This window comes from Bicyclus anynana, chromosome 23 (genome assembly GCF_947172395.1).
Source record: "Bicyclus anynana chromosome 23, ilBicAnyn1.1, whole genome shotgun sequence".
Lineage (NCBI taxonomy): Eukaryota > Metazoa > Arthropoda > Insecta > Lepidoptera > Nymphalidae > Bicyclus > Bicyclus anynana.
Genome location: NC_069105.1, coordinates 10,357,872 through 10,379,253, shown reverse-complemented (window position 1 = coordinate 10,379,253; position 21,382 = coordinate 10,357,872). Strand labels below are relative to the sequence as shown.

The following is a 21,382-nucleotide window of genomic DNA, read 5'->3' as shown; positions in this document are numbered from 1 at the left end:
ATGCACCTCACTTCCCGGGCGCACGATTTCACACCCACACAATCTTTCCCCCGTCGCCCGCATATCATGGGATCATCAACAAATTTGCCAGGCTATATATATTTTGCGTGTAATGTGTATATGATCTTGTATAGGATAATATGCTTTATCATAGTGTAAATCATGTACCTATGTCACCAAATAATAAAAGTACCTAACCGGACTTTGGCGGGAAAATCGTAGGAATCACATGTAGCTTTCGTTTTATTTTCATTTATTATAAAAGGTATTTTTACGGAGGTTTTTAACCGACGGACACGGTTGTAAACTATGAAACATTGATTCTATAGAGACAGTGTTTATAATCGCATATGATCCTTGGTCATATATTTTGACAGAAAAATAATGTCTTGCGAGGCAGGTCTTTATCTAATTAGTCTGAGATAGTAGAATGCATTTTAGTCAATATAGTTCTGTAAAGAAGGTTGAACAAAAGTGTTTTAAGTGATTAATTCGATTTTCTCGGTGGGCTCTAGCAAAAGCTTTAGTAAGGTTGCCTTCGCCATATTAAAGCATGACAGACTGACTGCTAACGACGGACGAGTAACTACATTTGACCACTTTCGCCCTAATAGGGAAAATTATTTCATAAAAATTATTACTGACTGCCTAAATGCCATATTGAAATAAAAAAGTAAACCTACGGAAGTTTTCCTTAAGATAATAATGGTTCATTCAAGATGAAATCCAGTGTAAATCACAATATTAATTGGACCGTAGACAATATTGTGACATTGAACTGCGTGGAACGGAACGGCAGCCGGAAGCGGCGCTCACGTGCGCGTCACTTCCGCCGACATGGCGTCTGCAATATGGCGCCCTTTCCCGCGCTTTCCAAAGGCGGGAGACGCTTAGTGATGTTCAATGTAATAATTGAAATAATATATAACTTGCGAAGTTGCAATGTAATCCTACTAATATTATAAACGCGAAAGTTTGTATGGATGTTTAGATGTATGTTTGGATGTTTGTTACTCTATAACGCCGCTACTATTGAAGCGATTTGGCTAAAATTTGGAAAGGAAATGGATTTTACTCTGGAGTAACACATAGGCTACTTTTTATCCCAAAAAAATCCATGGTTTCCCGAGTTTTGCGAAAACTGATGATTTTAATGATATGAATGTTTGTTAATCTTTCACACCTCGACTACTTAACCGAATTAGCTGAAATTTGGTATTAAGATATATTATAGCCTGGATTAACACATAGACTACTTTTTATCCCGGAAAAATCCATGGTTCCCGAGGGATTTGTGAAAAACTAAATTCCACGCGGACGAAATGGCTTCAAGGCACGCTACGCCACAGCAGTTCAGGACACAGCAATGCTGGTTGGCATACATTCTGGCGCATTTCCCCGAATAAGCACTGTCACAGTGAGCTCTACTACTATCGGAAGTTCAGCACGTTTTATGAATTAGATGGTCGTACGCTAACAAGCTTGTTACGTTTGAAAATGGAATGAGGAAAAATGAAAAAAAAATAGGCGACCAAAGAGGTCGTGCGAGGTAATGTGTCATAATATTATTATTCTAGCCTCCAAACAAAATCGTCTATCGCCGGTTATATTTTATTCGGTCCCTCGCAAAAACCCACGCAAAGGGTCCGGTAAAGCTGAATGCACACTACGAAAGTTTCAAGTGCCCCGGAATATATGTTGTTTTATTGAAGCATGAAATCCTTTATAAAAGCTTCTGGAAGTTATAATTTATAATAACCATAGGTTGTTTATCGTAACCTTCGCATATTAGAGACATGATTAAAAATAAAAAAAATAATTTCTTTTTTTTTTCAATCAATACCTTTGTTATCTATGGCGCTCTCTATTCAACAAAGCTAGAACCCAGAGCCATTACCAGTTATTAAAAAATGGATATCTTGAAGCGCAGATAACGTTGTTTCTAATATATTTAGGTACTTTAAACGAGTATTAATTTTTAAACAAAAGCTATATAATTATTGATATATTTTATATTTTCACAAGCCACAAACTGGAATCTCATTAGAACCGATGGATGAGCTTTGAAAATTGTGACTAATACCTATAACAAATAACCAGCCAATTCATAGCAATAACATTTCAATGATATACCTACTTCGCTGTACGGCAAATTATTTCATATGAATAATTACTTTATGAATGTTTGTAATATAACCGAAGCCATAAGGAAAAAAAACGAAATTTCATTCAATAAGTACCTATTCAAAAGTACCTACTTCAAGTGAAGGCTCAACCAACTATACTCGAATCACGGTATATAGTAGGTAAATTTTTCCATATATTTAAAATAGCTGAAATCCTTAAACTACAAAGTACCCAATAATTTACACTAAAAAACTTTTCCCAATGTGAACGCGGTCCGATGTAATATTACAGTAAAATATTATGACATTTCTCCTTTTTTCCCATTCTGTCCATAGATATTTTCTCTTGACAGTGATGACAGCACGTTTCCCGCCTCTGTGTCACTCCCTGTTGCCCTTTTATAAATTGTTGGGCTGCCCTCACTCGGGAGGGAAGGTACTCGCGATATTACAGGGGCCCTCCATGAGTGGGATTTATCATAATTCCCTTATTTTGCCGACAAGTTGTGACTGTTATGTCTAATTTCAGTGAGTGCATTACATTACATATTTTTTTCCGAACTGACAAAAAACGATTTTTCATAAAAAAAACAAAATTTTCTCTAAATAACTGTAATTAGGTTTTTTAGATTTCAGTTTCATGTATTTGTACATTTATTTTGTAGTGCCTAAAAAGTGATTCTGGGGTTGAGTCATATGTACTTACCTACTCGTATTTTTTTAACCACCTTAAAAAATAGGAGGAGGTTCTCAGTTAGACGTGTATGTCTTTTTTATTTATTTACATGTATTTTTTATGTACGAGTAAGTATATCCTTATTTTTTTCAAAACTAATGATTTACAGTGGCGTGCGTTTCATAGAAGCAATAATGCACTGCCAATCCTGAGAAATCATTACGAACCCATTTAAGTACAATTTATAGTTATAATGCCTGCCTTAGTTAAAAACCTTGTGCAAGCTTTAGTGATAAGTTCGGTTCGTTTTTCATTAACAAACTAATCCTATTAATTATTACACAAACTAAAGCCTTTGATAGTTCTCCTGGTATATTTCTCACAGAAAAACAATTACACACACTCGCTAAGTAAGTATAAAACATTGTAGGTATGTATTAATGTATATAAAAAGAAAATATCACTTCAGCACCGCAAAATCACCACTTTCTACAAAAGAGTTTAAACACTAATCCCTGTGGCTATTGACATAGGGATGAAATTGGCGTGTTTTCGTGTAAAAAGGTTTTGTTCGACGGGTGCCAATTTTTCAAAACATCCCCTCCTACGCAAAGGTTCCCCTCCTTGCTATAGGCCGGGATCGATACCAACCCCTGTTATGTTGACTATGATTTGTGGAAAATATTATGGATATTACTTCAGGGGCACGACAAAATACCTACGTTTTTTATTTTTTTATGATTTCGTGAAGTTTCACATTTTTATACTAAACTTGTAAGGAGGAAAGGTTTGTTTGTTTAAATAAAATACGTTCTAAAATTACTGGACCGATTTGAAAAATTATTTTTTCATTAGAATCCTAAATTATCAATTTTATTATATAAAGACTAATTCAAGTCTTTTTTATCGACTAATATTATAAAGAGGTAAAGTTTGGGTATTGTAGGGGGTAGTCACTAGATATAAAGAAACGATTTTGAAAAATCTTTTACTTCTAGAAAACCACGTAATTTCTGAGTGTCATAAGCTATATTGTATCTCACGTGAACGAGAATTACGCGGGTGAAATTGCGGGTCGTCGGCTAGTATTTACTAAAATTATCAGAGCACCTACCTATTATGTGTTATAAAATATTATAAAGAGGTAACAATTGAATTTTTCTTTGTCTGCTACGATTTTACTTCAAAATACTCGAACGATATCAAAAATATCACCATTAGAAAGCAACATCACTGAGTAAAAAAGGCTATATTTTATCCCAGTTTTCTCACGGGAATGGGAACTACACGAGTAATACTAGTACTAGTTATAAAATAGTGGAACAAAATAATACCTATCTATACAAGAAAACCATTCACAAAATACTGAAGCATACGAGTAGATCAATAAATACTCAACACTTATCTATAAATATCTTATAGTTTCTTTCTATCAAAAAGTCCACCCCATCCATAGTTATAGATTTATCTACAAAAATCAAAACGCATAAGTCCCCTAGCGCTCGCCATTTCGACACAGCCTTGAACCCCAAGCGCCACGTGGTGCCGTCCGGCCGAATACAAAACGATCTTCCTCGAAAGCCTTCACCCTGTACAACGAATTCAAACTCTAACACAGTGTACTAAAGTCCATTTCACCTTGTACCATGCGCACCGAATTCCCATTCAGGGTTGGTGCGTTCAAATTGGATTTTTTGTGTAATCTTGTTTGAACTGTTACGTAGTTGGGCGAATCGAACGAGATAGCGTAGCGTAGCGTAGCGTAGGCTCTTTTCATATTATTATTATTATTGTAAAAATTTCGTAATATTTTGCGAATTTAGTTTAACAATGTCTCATTCAAATCAATGGGGATGATGACTAGGTTTGAATATGTTGATTTTTATGATACATTTGGGTAAATAAGGTCAATGTTAACTAATTTATACATAAAAAGCAAAGATTGTCTGGATATTTGCAAAATAAATAAGATTATAAAATTTCAAAATCTAATAAAAAACTTTTATCGTAATTAGATTAAAATTCATACAGTATAGCTTCCTTACATTAAATGTGTCATTTTTCAATACATGAACTATAAAACGCACAAATAACAGAGATATCAGTAATTTTGTTTCACCGCCCATACAAATCTAACGATCATTATGGACTTTCGACGTCATAAATTCGTATCATTTTTGTATGGAGCGTTTTTCAGGGATCCGCGGCAGCGCCGCAAATCTGAGCCTTTAAATCCCTGTAGCTCTGAAAGTAATGATCGCAGATACCCTGTTACTTTTACAAAATTGCTTTACTATTAGCATACTCTTAATTTATATACAATTTAAAAAAACTGTCATCATCCCTATGGAAGACTTACAACGTCAGGTTTATTTGTAGTTTTTCTATAAATACAACTTGTACAGCAGATTGCGAAGAATTGGCGCGACATTAAAGCGTTGCTTTTTTTAAATTGACGGTTTTAGTATTTGATTTGGCAAGGATGTTGATATGACGAATAACATCTTCAAATGTATTGTAGTAGGCGTAGTGGTACTAACAAAGATTTAGTTTTTAATTTTATTTCAATAAAATATACAACTCATTATGTAAAAGATTGATATTATTTCAACTATTGTTTATTGTCTAATACGCGATGCTGGGTAGGTATTCAGTACTAATACATATTATAACGAGGTAAATTTTGTTAGTTTGTGAGGTTGTAGGGGGTGATTTCTGAATCTATTGAACTGATTACATATTTCACAGTTAATGGTAAAAGTTATTTAATGTCTATTTAAATACTTAAATGAAAAATACAACCTATTAGAATTCGAAAGGGCTGGGGCCTAGGGAAAGGGGAACAATTTTTATTCATATTTTATTATAATTATTTTACGAGTTTATGTATCAACAAATTAAAATTTAAAATAAAAAATGAAACCCTTTTGAAATGAGAGTTTAGCAAAAACAACATCTTTTGTGTCAGAAAATGTTGAAAGAAAAACACTGATATAATCGGATTGGCTTATCGTATTTTCATCGCATATGCGAGCTCAAAACCTTCTCGATGGCGTCAGCTTTCAAACAAAAATAATCGATCCATTCGTGTAGTAGCCAACGAGAGTCACAAATAGAAACGTTAAACTTATGACGTCACCACGTCAATCGTTAAAGGATATTGTTAAATTTTTTATTGCTTATACTAAGCTCAAAACCATCTCGATGACGTCAGCTTTCAAACAAAAATAATCGATCCATTCGTTTAATAGCCATAGATAATTACAGATACAAACGTCAAACTTATGACGTCACCACGGCATAAGTTTGACGATATTTCTTTACGCATGGTGGCAACCCTACAGCACTTGTTGACCGTGCGAGCGCCCTCTCGAATGTTAACTAACAGCCGACGAGATGTTAATGTGCAAGCTTAGCCTGCGCTGGAAACAATGTCGCCGACGTTTCCTTTTGCATTTTTACATCCAAAAACAACCTAGAACACGCCGATAGTCGGCGCTGACTAAAAGTTTCATTTTTAACCCTCGTGACAAAAAGCTGTTTAAGTTTAATAATGTATCAGTGTGTATACTGGACTGTACGGATGGACCGATTGTTTGCAGAGTTGTTAAAAGTTCACCATAATCTTTCTGACGTTTCCTTTTGCATTTTTACATCCAAAAACAACCTAGAACACGCCGGTAGTCGGCGCTGACGAAAAGTTTCATTTTTAACCCTCGTGACAAAAAGCTATTTAAGTTTAATATTGTATCAGTGTGTATACTATAATGTACGGATGGACCGATTGTTTGCAGAGTTGTTAAAAGTTCAACATAATCTGTAGGTACCTACCTCGTTTTGTATCTCTGTGTTTGTCTAGACTGGATGAATGGACCGATTTGGTTTCGGATTTTTTTAGAAGTTTAACATTATATTTTGTATTTTATAACAATATTATCTGTGTCTTTATATAATTCAATATTGTATCATTGTGACCGTTTGTGTCTGTCTAGACTGGACATCTATCCAGACAAACACAAACAATCAATCAATCACAAACAAGGTGTTAAAAGTTTAGCATATTCTGTACATAACCTCTATATCTATCTCTGTGTCTGTCTAGACCGGACGAATGGACCGATTTTTATCTGATGTAAAGGGTGTTAGAAGTTAAATATAATATTGTTTGTCTATCTAAAATGGACCGGTTTGGTTACGGTTTTTATCCGACGTAAAAGGCAGTTAATAGTTAAATAAATTGTGCATTTCTGTTTATCTAGACCAGACGAATGAACCGATTAATCACGGGTTTTCATCCTAAGTAAAAAGGGTAAAGAACAAGTTTAGCATAATTATTGTATAGGTATCTATCTGTCTATACTGGATGGATGGACTGTTTTAAAGCTGAATTTTATTATAAGAAAGATTATAAAATCAATACCTACATAAACACATTTGTTTGATTTTTATCAAAATTTTTGTGTCTGTCTTGCTTAATTTCCGGAACGGCTGAACCGATTTCAATTGGATGGCAATGGGATTCACTAGAAAATAGATTAGATTTCGATTAGATACTTTTGATTTCAGAAAATTAATGGCTTCCGCGGGATTTGTAAAAAACTGAATTTAGTTAATAAAAACTACAAATATAGGTTATACACACAATATAGTTAGATAGGACTTTTCTAAACGCTTAAGTTATAATTTGCGAAAGATTCAAGCGAAGTCGTAAATCAATTCCGCAAAAACACTTTCGTCCAACAGATTTATAAGACAAAATGACAGGCCACTGCATCTCAGTCACGGTGAATCGTAAATTTAAATAAAATTCAAAGCGTCGTTCTTTAAAACTAATTCGATTTAGCCACCCGGGGCTAAGTGCTCTGGAAATAGTTAAAAGGTTGCAAGCCGGAATTGCATTAAGCCGTTATAAAAGTTGCCAAGTTTCCGCGCACGGTGATAAATGGTATTTTAAACGGTTGGCAACACTGAGTGTGGCTAGCTGCTAGTGATGAGCTCTTTGGTACAGTGAATTAGACTTTGGAGTCCTGGGTTCTTTAAAAAGTTTTATTTAAAAAAATGGCTCAAAGAGAGCCCTTGATTACAATCTCACCTGATGGTAAGTGATGATGCAATCAAAAAAAAGATGGAAGCGAGCTAACTTGCTAGAAGGAGGATGAAAATCCACACCTCTTTTGATTTCTATACATCGTACCGGAACGCCAAATCGCTTGGCGGTATGTCTTTGTCGGTAGGGTGGTAACTAGCCACGTCCGAAGCCTCCCACCAGCCAGACCTGAACCAATTAAAAAAACCTCAATCGGCCCAGCTCGGGATCGAGCCCAGGTCCTCCATCTTGTAAATCCACCGCGCATACCACTGTGCCACGGAGGCCGTTAGCTAGTGTAAAGAATGGCTAAAATAGTACAACAATCGGGAATCGAACCCCACACCTCACGATGTTGAGTATATACAGCCCCTTTACTGTAGAGGCATTGAATCCTTAAGTTTCTTAGCTGCATAAAAATAAATTTAACAACTAAGACATAGTAAGTTTTAGTAGTAGTAGAGATGTTTGCTACAGAAATCCTCCGAGGAAGTACTACATACAGGACATTAGGTATCGTAGTTATGTAGGGCGTATTATTTGTAAGCTCTGAAAACATTAATTAAGTTTATAAGCGATAGCTCTCCACTTACCATCATGTGAACCGCTAATTTATCTCCAATAAAGTTTTAAAAAAATCCTTTCTAAAGATATGATTACATCATTAATTTAAAAATTAAAATCTATATTCCAAATTCCAACTTTCTATAGGATTTTCAGACGTCATAAAGAAACCTATTTTCCAAATTCCTCCTTTTTAAGGGGATAATAAAATCTCAAATATTAAAAAAAAAAAATATATATATATTTCCAATTCCAGCGTTCTATAGGATTTGCTGACGTTATAAAAAACCTATTATTAATTCCTCCCTTTAAAGGGGATAATTACATCATTAATTTAAAAATTAAAATATATATTCCAAAGCTTTTTAGTGCCTGCATAAGTGATAAAAGAAACCTATTTTCCAAATTTCACTTTTCGAAATAGGTAGGTACCTAAATCAAATCGGTTGTTCCTTTAATAAACCTGCATGAATCCGAATAAAATACAGGTAGGTAGGTACTAAATAGGGTAGGTACTAAATAAAGTACTAAATAAGAATAATGTTTGAATTTGATTTGGCTTTTATATTTTGAGTTATTTCTTATAGGTACATTATGTGTTCTACCCTCTTTTAATTACATCATAAACACACATCATAACAACAAACAGAAAGATGAAAAATTCAAACAATAGACGCATGTAAATTAACATATCACTAGCAATATATTTGTTGAGGATATATGCTTTATATTTATTCGGTTGGCCGGCTATATGTAATGCCCTCTGTTTTTTTAGTCTGTTTGCTAAAGACGCATCTACATGCGGCCCGCGCCTATGTCAACACACAGTGTAAACAGGCCCTTATGAACATGCAACGACCGCTTTTAATAAAGCACCCTTGTCATGTTTTTTTTTTCTACCATTTATAAAATACAGCAACGAATTAATGTGCCTTGATTTTGGATCTTTAAGCCTATCTCATTTTAATTTAAAGAATATCTAAAAGTTATTTATATTATCAACTTTATTTTTATCAGCTTCAGAGGTTAAAATCTAACCAAAAGGTATACCTATAGATTTATGTCCGATCGAGTACATAAGGAAAAGCATAGATTAAAGAAAGTTATGGTCAGAAAGAGAGAAGAGATAATGTAAATGGATTATTAAAACTTTAAATTATGTTTTTCAGTCCAAAGATAAAATTAGCCGAAACCACTTAACCTAGGCATAAACAATGTTCACGATAACCACAGTAGATTTGTAAGTGTAGTAGTAGCATGGTCAATAAAACATAGCATATTTTACCTACCCACATTGAATAACTACCCAATACTCATAGAATATGGGTTGTTGGTGCTAGTGGTGTTAGTAGTAAGCATAAAAAATGTCCACAGCAACCAGATAACTTTGTTAGGAGGGTAGGCATAAACTGGAATTTGTTTTACTTACTCATACGTTACCATATTAAATTACCATAGACAAAGTGTTGTTGGTGTTAGTAGTTACAAACTTAGGCATAGACAATGTTCACAGCAACCAGAGAACGTTGTTAATAGGTTAAGCATAGACAATAGAGCCACCTTACCGCGACGTAAACTGGTGTTTCTTTTACTTACTCATTGGTTGCTACATTAAATAACCTATTTAAATAAAGCATTGCTGTTGTAGTTCGCTGCTTAGGCATAGACAATGTTCACAGCAACCAGAGAACGTTGTTAGTAGGCATAGACAATAAAGAGTTTATTTTACATAAGTAGTAAATGCGTTGTTGGTGTTTGTAGTAAGTAACCGAACCATAGACAATGTTCATAACAACCAGAGAACTTTGTTAATAGGTTAGGCATAGACAATAGAGCCACCTTACCGCGACGTAAACTGGTGTTTCTTTTACTTACTCATTGGTTACTACATTAAATTACCTATTTAAATAAAGCATTGCTGTTGTAGTTCGCTGCTTAGGCATAGACAATGTTCACAGCAACCAGAGAACGTTGTTAGTAGGCATAGACAATAGAGAGTTTATTTTACATAAGTAATAAATGCGTTGTTGGTGTTTGTAGTAAGTAACCGAACCCGAAGCATAGACAATGTTCATAATAACCAGAGAATGCGTTGTTGATGTTTGTAGTAAGTAACCGAAGCATAGACAATGTTCATAACAACCAGAGAACGTTGTTAATAGGTTAGGCATAGACAATAGAGCCACCTTACCGCGATGTAAACTGGAGTTTATTTTACCTGGATACGTGCCTCAGGCAATCCAATCTTTTCGGCCAGCCGCTCCCGCGCGAACACGTCCGGGTAGTGCGTTCGCTCGAACTCTGTGGACACGCGTTGCAAAATTAAATTTCGAATTGGATCGTTCCAAATTTGAATGGAGGCGCTGCTGTTTGGATTCGATTTGTGACTTTGAAGTCGATTTGAGTGTTCTCTTTTTAAAATTGTTACACAGCTTTTGTTTATTTCTATGGGTACTTAAAAGAACTCTGTTTTATCTACTTAGTTTGCGACGTTTTACTAATGTCAGTATGTCAGTTCGTGTGTAAGAAATTATGTTCCCAGGCACCAGCCATATTCACGATCGATCTTTGAGAAGCTCCGATAAAATAGGGGTCTTTAACAAAGAGCTACCACGAAGCTAGAGACTGAAAACATGATTTCTCATGATATTCCTTGGAAAAATACGCTTTATACTTAATCATTGATATCTTGTGACCTACTTTCCAAAGTGACGTTACAAACTTTATTGCTACCATATCTTATGTTGCCAAAACAATCACCATCCAAACTCTATAATTGCCTATCGTCCCTATGACAGAAACATAGACTGACGAACTTTCAGCCTACATATAATGAGGTCTGGCTGTAGGAGAATCTCGTTCAAACACAATCTCATCTCAAATGAAACATAAATATATATAACGGTCAATAACAAGAAGCTGGAGAAAAACGGACTCCAAGCAATAAAGGAAAGCAATAAGACGGAACAATAAACAAAAAGTGAGATTAACACTGCAATCGGGACTGCATGATTTTCGATATTAATATTAACCCTATACAGTATATATTCAATAATATTGTGCAATATAATTGATCAACTAGGGACAATAAACGCTGTCTTACGTGAATAACAAACAAGCCCAAGAAACACAATCTCATCTTACGTAAAAAGAGACATAAATAATACGGTCAATAGCAAGAAACTGGAGAAAAACGGACTCCAAGCAATAAAGGAAAGCAATAAGACGGTAGGTACAACAAACAAACAAACAAAAAGTGAGATTAACACAGGCTCCGGTAATTGGGCCCGCACCACCGGTCGAGTGCTGCCCAAATACGGGGGACAATATTTATTTATTTACTAATAACTTGTTATTGCAAACAATAAATAACATGAAAGGGACGTCAAATTGGTTTATGAAGGCTCAGGGGAACGCTTATGGGTCTATAGTAGGTAGTAGAGGATACTCGGCTCTGATTTGTGTTTGCTCTGAGATCTGAACAAGATTCTTGTTGGTAATACTCTAGAGAACTATGTTTATCGATGTTATTAAATAAAGCAGCGAAAACTTTACTTCGTTGAAAAAATATAGGTAGGCAAATTAATTCCTTCCAGTATATGTGTTTGATAATAATCATTTATAACTTTTTCTAGACAGTACTTAACTACTTTTTTTATTTTATTAAGTGTTCTTAAAGATTATTTTAATATTTGCCTATTGACAATGAGATATTGTATCTACCTAATTATAAACAAATAAAAACAACGGCTTTTTATAGGGACTTTTTACATTATTATGTGTGATTGAAGACTAATATCGTATGTACAATAACAATACGATAAATAATAGCATCATTGACTTTTTATATATATATTTTTATATTCTTTACAAGTTAGCCCTTGACTACAATCTCACCCGATGGTAAGATTCAATCTAAGATCGAAGTGGGCTAACATTTACGAGTTGGATGAAGATCCACACCCTTTCGGTTTCTACACGACATCGCACCGGAACGCTAACAAGCCACTGCCGAAGCCTTTTTTTTTTTTTTTTTTATTCTTTACAAGTTAGCCCTTGACTACAATCTCACCTGATCGTAAGTGATGATGCAGTCTAAGATGGAAGTGGGCTAACTTGTTAGAAGGAGGATGAAAATCCACACCCCTACACGGCATCGTACCGGAACGCTAAATCGCTTGGCGGTACGTCTTTGCCGGTAGGGTGGTAACTAGCCACGGCCGAAGCCTCCCACCAGCCAGACCTAGACCAATTGAGAAAATCTCGGGATGGGATCGAACCCAGGACCTCTGTTTTGTAAATCCACCGCACCTACCACTGTGCCACGGGAGTAGTCAAAAGATATGAGGTGTGCAAAATTTGATTGTTTGTATAATATACCTAACTCATTTATAAGACAGTAACTGTAATAATTACCTTTCTCAAGGCTATCTATCTGGTCGTTGGTAAAGGAGGTCCGGTTCCTCTGCAGCTTCCTCTTCAGCCTCAGCCTCATCTGCGAGTCCTCGTCTCCTGATGACGCGTGCTCGCTGTTCCCGTCCGACCCGGCCTCCGATTGTAAGGTATCTGGTGAACAAACTGTTATTGTATTAATTGGTAATTTCATGTTTTACCCAACTTCTTCACAAAGTTCAAAATCAAAATCAAAATTCATTTATTTCAAGAAGGCTCAGTTTACAAGCACTTTTTATACGTCAGTTGGCTATTTGTAAAGATCCTACCACCGGTACGGAAGGTTCTGCTGAGAAGAAACCGGCAAGAAACTCAACAGTTGCTATTTTTAAAAAACATACAAAATTATAATTTGCAGTTTGACAACATTACAATTTCTTATAGTTTTACTTCTTGTGTGAAAGTGGAAGCTGATCCAATGGCCTCCAAGCACCTTTATCATTAAGGAACTCATCAATAGTGTAGTAACCTCGACTAAGTAATAAGTAATAAGTTCGAAGAGCCAATTGACGTTGGGGTCCAAGGTGCTGGAATGGCGACCCCGCACTAGGTGGATTGATTACTTCAAGTAAGTCGCAGGGATTCGCTGGATGCAGGCGGCTCAGGTGATGTTTGTAAGTCTTTACAAGCCTATGTCCTGCAGTGGACGTCCATCGGCTGATATGATGATAACCTGACTACGATGAAGCCCTAATCTCTCTTCTAGAAACCGTCAGAGGTTTAGGTGAAATGAACTTTTAACTTTAAGAACTAACTATTCCAAGTAAGCCGGCTACCATCTTAGACTGCATCATCACTTATCATCAGGTGAGATCGCAGTCAAGGGCTAACTTGTTAAGGAATAAAAATATATATACAGGTTGCTCTGGAGTAATTCCCATAACTTCAAGGTGATGATGAGTCCACTTAACTGCATAATTAATATTTCTTTAACTAAACAATAAAAACTTTTTATGTTTTCATACAAAGTAAATCAAATAATTCCGACTATCCATGTAACATATGCTTTTATCTCTCATTGCATTTTAAAATACGTAAAACTTGGCTACGTCATTAATAAGAGGATGCGTTTAGGGGACGCATTTTAAGATCTATTTACAAAAGTAGTATTATTTACTCCGAAAATATTCATTTTAGAACACATGTTTTTTTTTCGTGTTAATTCTAATTGTAGTTTATATTGTTTTAAAGTGTGTTTTGTTCTGCTTAGCAAGTATTTCTGTGCCTACTGTACAACCCAGTTTTATGTTTTAAATCTGTTTTTAAAGTGTATTTTATATCATATTATGTAAATTATTGTGTGTACATAAATGTTGTTGGCTTAAATAAATAAATAAATGTTCCTTGAACATTTTGAATTAATCTTTTTTGTAAAAGAATGTTAAAGTAGAGTTATAGGCAATACTCCCGAGCATCCTGTATATGTATAAAAGATACAGAAGGTTAGTGCCCTATAGTGGGCCAATAAAAATAGACAGATGATGATATTTATGATTACCTATTCTCCAAAACTGTAGTCTATAGACACGGTTATGTTACAAAATGTTCCACTCCACTATTAAAAACTTCCACTCGATTATAACTATCATAAAACACCGCGCCATTTGCAAAGTAACTTTAAAACGTTGACTATTAACAAATGTAACAGAGGGGACGACCTCTTCATCATAAACTATCAACACAACACTCGAGCGATGCAATGCATCAGCGGAATTGCACAATTGCACCCCAGAATTACAGACAGATCCCAAAAAAAAAAAACCAAGTCACCCTGACCTGCAGTTTCCAACCCCTGTTTCCCCACTTAAGGTCCCCATAGACTAGACGATTCCCCAAATTAGGGTGATGTCAAAATTAAACGTTACTCGTAATGTTGTCGACATGCCCTCAGCTAATTGATTAATTTGCTTTATGGTTGGACCACTTGAGTCGGGTTCGATTCCCGAGTCGGTAATGACTGCACGGTTAGCTGGGCGCGCTCAATGGCCGGCCTGTTACGCAATCTGTCACATTTTTCTGATGATATTCCGTTAGGATGTGGGCGGGAGACTATCTAATTTCCTTAATGGATCATATGTATGAACAGGATATAAGAATATTATTCATTCTAAGAGTAAGTAGACCTTTGTGAGTTCGGAGACACTTAATTCGCCAATTGTAGCAATGATGATTGGAACGATTGACAAGCAAAGTTCTTTTCTTGCTATTTGAACTCTGATAAATGATTTTCCACTTTACATCAAATGACAAGTCATAATGTGACATCAACTATTCCCTGCATTATATGTTTTTCAAGGAAAAACGATCTACCTCTAAATTATAAAACTATCACTAAAATAATACAAAACTCATCTACTTTGAAACAATAGTTTTAGAGAAAATCGCCGCGGACGAACATTGACGTTAAATACATACATGCAATATCACGTAACTACGTACAATAAGATAATACCTATACATATACGGATGGAAAACCTCCTTTTTGAAACTCAATAAAAAAACGTTTGATTACCAAAAAGCCTCTAGGTTACAAACAATGATTTTAGAAGAAAAAAGCGGTAGATAACGGACCGCAAGTGGCACGATAAAAACTACGCTAATTAGCAAACCTAAGCTCAGTCGACGCACTGTCACCGCGCCGTTGACATCGCCGCTGGAATATTTATTGTGTGCCAGTTTTAAACATCGCATGTGGTTTATGTAACCTATCTGCATCTTTTTAACATCATTGGTTAAAAATGCGACAATTCTCCTCATAATTTTTCAAGTCGGTGAAGAATTAAAATGCATAACACACACCAAGCGATCTCATTAGAAACGGGCCAAATAAGGGCTCACGCACACCGCCCGACGCGTGATCAATCAAAATTGTCAACCGATCGGGGCTTCGTGTTCCGAGTCTACATCAATCATATACACGCGACGTGAAAGTTTGTACGTCGAATGCGATTATGAGTGGCGAGATAAGCGCTTCGAATTGGCGAATTTTTTTTTTTTTGTAATAAAAACCGGTGAAGTGATCAGTCTGTCGATGTGTGGGTTCTGTACGAATGTTTGTCTATGTATATTATTTTTATACGGCAACAATAAATGTCTATGTAAATGTTAGTGAATAACGTGATGTTGCACTAATGAGTGACTGAAAATTAAATCTTGTATTAATTCATAGACTAGGTATATCATTTTTTTTACGAAATTTTTGCTATAAAAAATCAGACTTATTTGACCAGTCTGATTTTTTATAGCAAAAATTTCGTTCCCTAGAAAGGTTCTTACGAGACGAATAGATGAAAGCTATATTTTATTATTTAAGCTTACCGAGTTTTAACCCATTTCAAAAAAAGGAGGAAATTCTTAATTCGACTCATGTTTTTTTTTATTGTTTGTTACCTCATAACTTCGTCATTACCAATTTTTACCATTTTATGAAATTCTTTTTTTGTGTGAAAGAGTATACTTCCAGATTGTTTTCATGAAAATCCGGTTAGTAATTTTGTGTTAAAATCAAAATAATTTAATTCCTTCTTGAAGTCGGTTAAATTTTTATCTTAAAAAGATTATCTGAAGTAGGTACGGAACCCCAAGAATACGTGTTTTGTTGAATAAACAAACAAAATGTAGATATTTTAGGGTAATTTTGTACTAATATATTTAAGCGAGCATCGTTAATTTTTTTATTTTAACATATTTTCCATAGCTGTGTTTGAAAAAGGATTGTACGGTTCTTTATTAACCAATTTCAATTAGTTGATAAGTTGTCTTTTTGATGCGTAGAATACCAATGTATAAGTTAAATAGGTATGTGTTTGTTTGTGTTGAAGTGTTCATAATTAAAAAACAGATATATAATGAAAAAGGCCGTTAATTTTAAAGTTAGATAAGTTTATAATTTGAGTTTATGTATAAAATATTCTGTATAAAATATTCTATTAATATATATCTGTGTGTAAAGAAAACTCTACACAGCGATATCATAACCCTAAGAAGTAAAGGCATGGTTTTCCATTTGACTCCTAAATGGACGACCGGTCGTCCATCGTATCCGTTACGTGACATGTATAAAAATATCACTACCACTAAGGGCAATAGGCGAGCACAGTATCATGCTCCGCGCGGTAGAGGAATATAAAGATTTTTTAAATGGCTTACAACGGTATGTTAAAAACGCAGTTAAGAACTCCGTCAACCACCAGTTTATCGTTAATCAAGCTTACGTGATTTTACGCGCAAACTTTGGTGAGACATGTGTTCCAAGTTTAAGTCTTATTTACAGCAGCACTTCGCTTAATTTGTAAGTCGAAGCAAGTTACGGTTCTATAAGCCAATATGAGTAAACTACCTGATTTTTTTAAATACAAGAATTTTTGACATCTCAGACTAATTACCCAAGGACTAGTCTAGCGTGGTGGACTATTGGCCTAACCCCTCTCATTCTGAGAGGAGACTCGAGCTCAACAGTGAGCCGAAAATGGGTTGATAACGAATACCTACAATCCGCCCGTCGAGCGATCATTATTGTCTTGTTAGTCAAGAAATAAAATCGACTATCTCCTAGTAGATAATTAGTTAAAGTATACTTAATAGTATACTTTAATGGGCCCAGTAATGGGGCATTCAAATAACCTAATAATAATAACACGTTGTACATATAGTGCCTACTCTAATTACAAACCTTGTGCACACCACTGCTAACCTATTAGATTTGAGTCCGGTACCTTGACCATGCTATTAAATCCTAGTACATGTTACTTAAAGTGAAAGACCTAAACAATTTGTTACAACTCTATTTATAACACCACCAAGCAACGAACACGGTACATAAAGGAGAGGAATTCATTAAAAAATCCATCCCCAGCACTTAACCGCAGTACCAATAACAACCTACGAAATTATCGGACGACCTCCACAGAGCCCAGGCGGGGCGGAACACGGGAAAATACCTAACGGAAAAATATTAGTAGTAAGAAAATGGAAAGAAAATAAAAAGCGGTTAGTGCCACTGATATACGAAAAATCCACAATATTCTATCTACTTATCCACATTGTAGAATTAATGCGTAAGTTGAATACAAAATCTTTGATTTTTTTTTAATTATTCGAAATGGGGTTTTCTTCTGATTGTGTAATTGTAGAAGACTAGTTAATAGGAAGGGCCGTGATAGCCCAATGGATATGACCTCAGCCCCGATTCCGGAGGGTGTGGGTTCGAATCCGGTCCGGGGCATGCACCTCCAACTTTTCAGTTGTGTGCATTTTAAGAAATTAAATATTACGTGTCTCAAACGGTGAAGGAAAACACCGTGAAGAAACGTGCACACCAGAGAATTTCTCAATTCTCTGCGTGTGTGAAGTCTGCCAATCCACATTGGACCAGCGTGATGGACTATTGGCCTCCTCTCATTCTGAGAGTGAGTCTCTCAGCAGTGAGCCGTATACGGGTTGATAACGATAGTTAATGGGACATCACACCGCAAACAGAAACACCGACTGGTGATCTACAAAAAAGTTAGTTAGTCTAGTTATCGTCTGTGGTATTTTCTTGTAAATAAATGAGGCAATCTCATATATTTCTTAATACAAGAATTTATTTTATATTGTTATGACTGTTTGAGTAATATTAAATCTAATTTTAATAGAACGTAACTATTTAATAAACTACAAAAGTCCCTATCAGTAATTTTTGCGTCATATTTTTTTCAGGCACAACAACGATTTTTAATACACAGTTTTCTATGTCATGAAACTTAAGAGTGATATTAATCTCTGTATCACTATAAACAAGTTTGTTTATACCCTGTAGCTGCATCTCTGTATATAAAATTAACAGCACTTTTCTGTTGTGTTGACATTACTATACATTGCACACACACACACAAATTCGTCAGAGTGAAGCTGTAAGTTTAGGCAAACCATCTCCCGGGAATAGAAGAACTATTCCCGGGATTTACTTTTAACTGCATTTCTTAGTTTCGTATATCTATGAATCAATCGAATGGGGGCAGTGTAAGAAATTGTTGAAAATAAGCACAAAGGGTGAGCGAAGATAGTCAGAAATCGGATAGATAAAGCGAATCGGAGTTATCAGAACACGCGGTGCTCGCGCGAATCTCAAACATTCTCGCTTAACTGGTGCTATTGCTTTTACGAGAATGTGTGAGATTAATTATGCTCAGACGAACTGACATACCGATCCAAATAGACACCTATTATATTTTAATTATAGTAATAATTGACCAAACTAATAAGAAAATTTACCCATCGTGTTAAGTGGTCATGAAGTGATATTCTTTGTGTGTGAAGGTGACCACCTCTAACAGTGTATTCTGTATTAGCGACATTAAGGTTTCCTCCGCGTAATTTCCGATCCTGTGAGAATACAAGGGTAAAATAAAACCTATGGTACTCGCTGATAATATAGCTTTCTATTAGTGAAAGAATTTTTGAAATTAATCCGGTAGTTTTGGAGCCTATTTGCTACAAACAAAATAATCTATCGAACAGAATTTGCAAAATGCACCAACAGGACAAACCTATTTGATGTACAATTTATAGCAAATTAATGATTCGTACGCGCAGTTTTCCGCCCGTCCTAATAAACCATTATTATCAACGACTCACCATTCTACCCAGACCCCTCGGAAAGCGAGATTCATCTCCCTCTATATACAATTACGATGTACCGGTATAAGAAGCTGGGGTCAATCTCTCTGGTTGTTTGTAATCAACATCTTTCCCCAACAGGGTCATCTAAATTACTTAGTATTGGGGTAGATAAGGTTTAGTTTTTATTATTGTGTGCTGGACTGTACCAATTGATGTCTGGTAATGTGTGTCGGGAGGGGAGAGCTGGGCAAACGGCGCACCGATACACTGCGGTAAATGTCGGGTGGTAATTGTGTTTTTGTTTACCATTTTATTTTATATTCTTTAATTGGACTATTAAATGACATAGTTTTTTTTGTATTTGTAATCAATACTAATTAGTATTTTAAAACAATACGATTTCTTGTCTGTGTGTAGTTTTTAAATACCTGTAAAACTTTTTTTACTTTATGATGATAGACTATCTAATTAGAATCAACACCTCATAATTCAATTTTAGAAGTCTCAAAGATTATGGAAGTCTCGAATGATTTTATAATTAATTTTAGATGCTAAATTTGTTTACCATTCTATTTTATTTTCTTTTATTGAACTATTAAATGACGTTGGATAGTTTTTTTGTATTTGCAATGAATATTTTTTTTTGCAAGGAATTATTAGTACCTATTTTAAAACATAGCGACTTTTTGTCTGTGTATAGTTTTTAAATACCTAGCAAAGTTTTTTTTCTTTTTAATGATAGATCTAATTAGAATATACGTTTCATAATTCCAATTAAGAATTGGAAGTCTCCAATGATTTGCATAACTAATTTTAGATGCTAAATAAGAAAACGAATAAATAATTTTAATATTCAAATGGAAATAACTATTATTAATGTTAAAAAGACTATTAATATACTTCAAGCAGCAATTTTGAATTTGACATATTCTATAGCTATAGCTTTATTTTTTTTACTTTCTTATTTGTTTGTCTCGTTGTCTTATTAGACTTCGTTTACGTCGACTACTAGGTGCAGACAAAATATATGCATTAAATAAACACTTTTACTACAAAAAATGCTTTTGATTAATTTTGAAAAGAATTTTTATGTGAACAGTTTTTAAAAAGAGATGAAAATTTATCAATCAGTCAATATTTTTTTCCCGTGAAACGGAATACGTCGGCCATTTTGCTTCGTTTTGTTCCCGTTGTGCGCACCCCGAGAACATTGGCCGTGCCCGCCGACCCGTTAACCGACTGAATATTAAAAATTCGTAGCCGATTGCGTGTATCGACGGAAAACGTTACGTCACTACAATTTCAATGTTATTGTTTTATAGCAAACGGTTATTGTAGTTGATTGTTGCAAAATCATAAGCGATCAAACTTGCTGACTGACAAGCACTCTTTATCTAGGCATATCATCATCATGAATGAGAGGGGCTAGGCTAATAGTCCACCGCGCTGGCCCAAAGCGGATTAGCAGAGTACACACACCGAGAGAATTGAGAAAATTCTCAGGTATGCAGGTTTCCTCATGATGTTTTTCCTTCACAGTTTGAGATACGTGATATTTAATTTCTTAAAATGCATTCAACTGAAAAGTTGGAGGTACATGCCCCGGACCGGATTCAAACCTACGCCCTCCAGAAGGCAGAGGGCTATCTCAGCATATATTCTATTGAAATATTTTCTCCATAGTAGTGTAAAGATACCCCAAGAAGTTAAAGAGATCGTTTATGGACATTATATTATTTAAATGAATTTTTCTTTTTCTTCATCTACGTACAAGTTCTGTAATTTAATTTAAATAAGGCAATAATATTTTCTGGAATAAATACTTATTACTATTACCTACCTACTACTATAGTTACGGAAATTGGTAATATTCTC

At 35.1% G+C, this 21,382-nt stretch overlaps 1 protein-coding gene across 5 annotated transcripts in view; it reads right to left on the bottom strand.

Moving 5' to 3' along the window:
* The window catches only part of LOC112047137 (paired box protein Pax-6), a 104,243-nt gene that overhangs the window by 9,175 nt on the left and 73,686 nt on the right, over window positions 1–21,382 (bottom strand). For 3 of the 5 annotated variants that reach the window (XM_052888631.1, XM_052888635.1, XM_052888634.1), the window contains 2 exons: window positions 12,869–13,030; window positions 10,671–10,753 (listed from right to left, as the gene is read on the bottom strand). In XM_052888631.1, coding sequence (XP_052744591.1) covers window positions 10,671–10,753; window positions 12,869–13,030 — 245 coding nt within the window. The remainder of the gene's footprint in view (window positions 1–10,670; window positions 10,754–12,868; window positions 13,031–21,382) is intronic. The other 2 variants (XM_052888633.1, XM_052888632.1) reach the window with 2 other exon arrangements.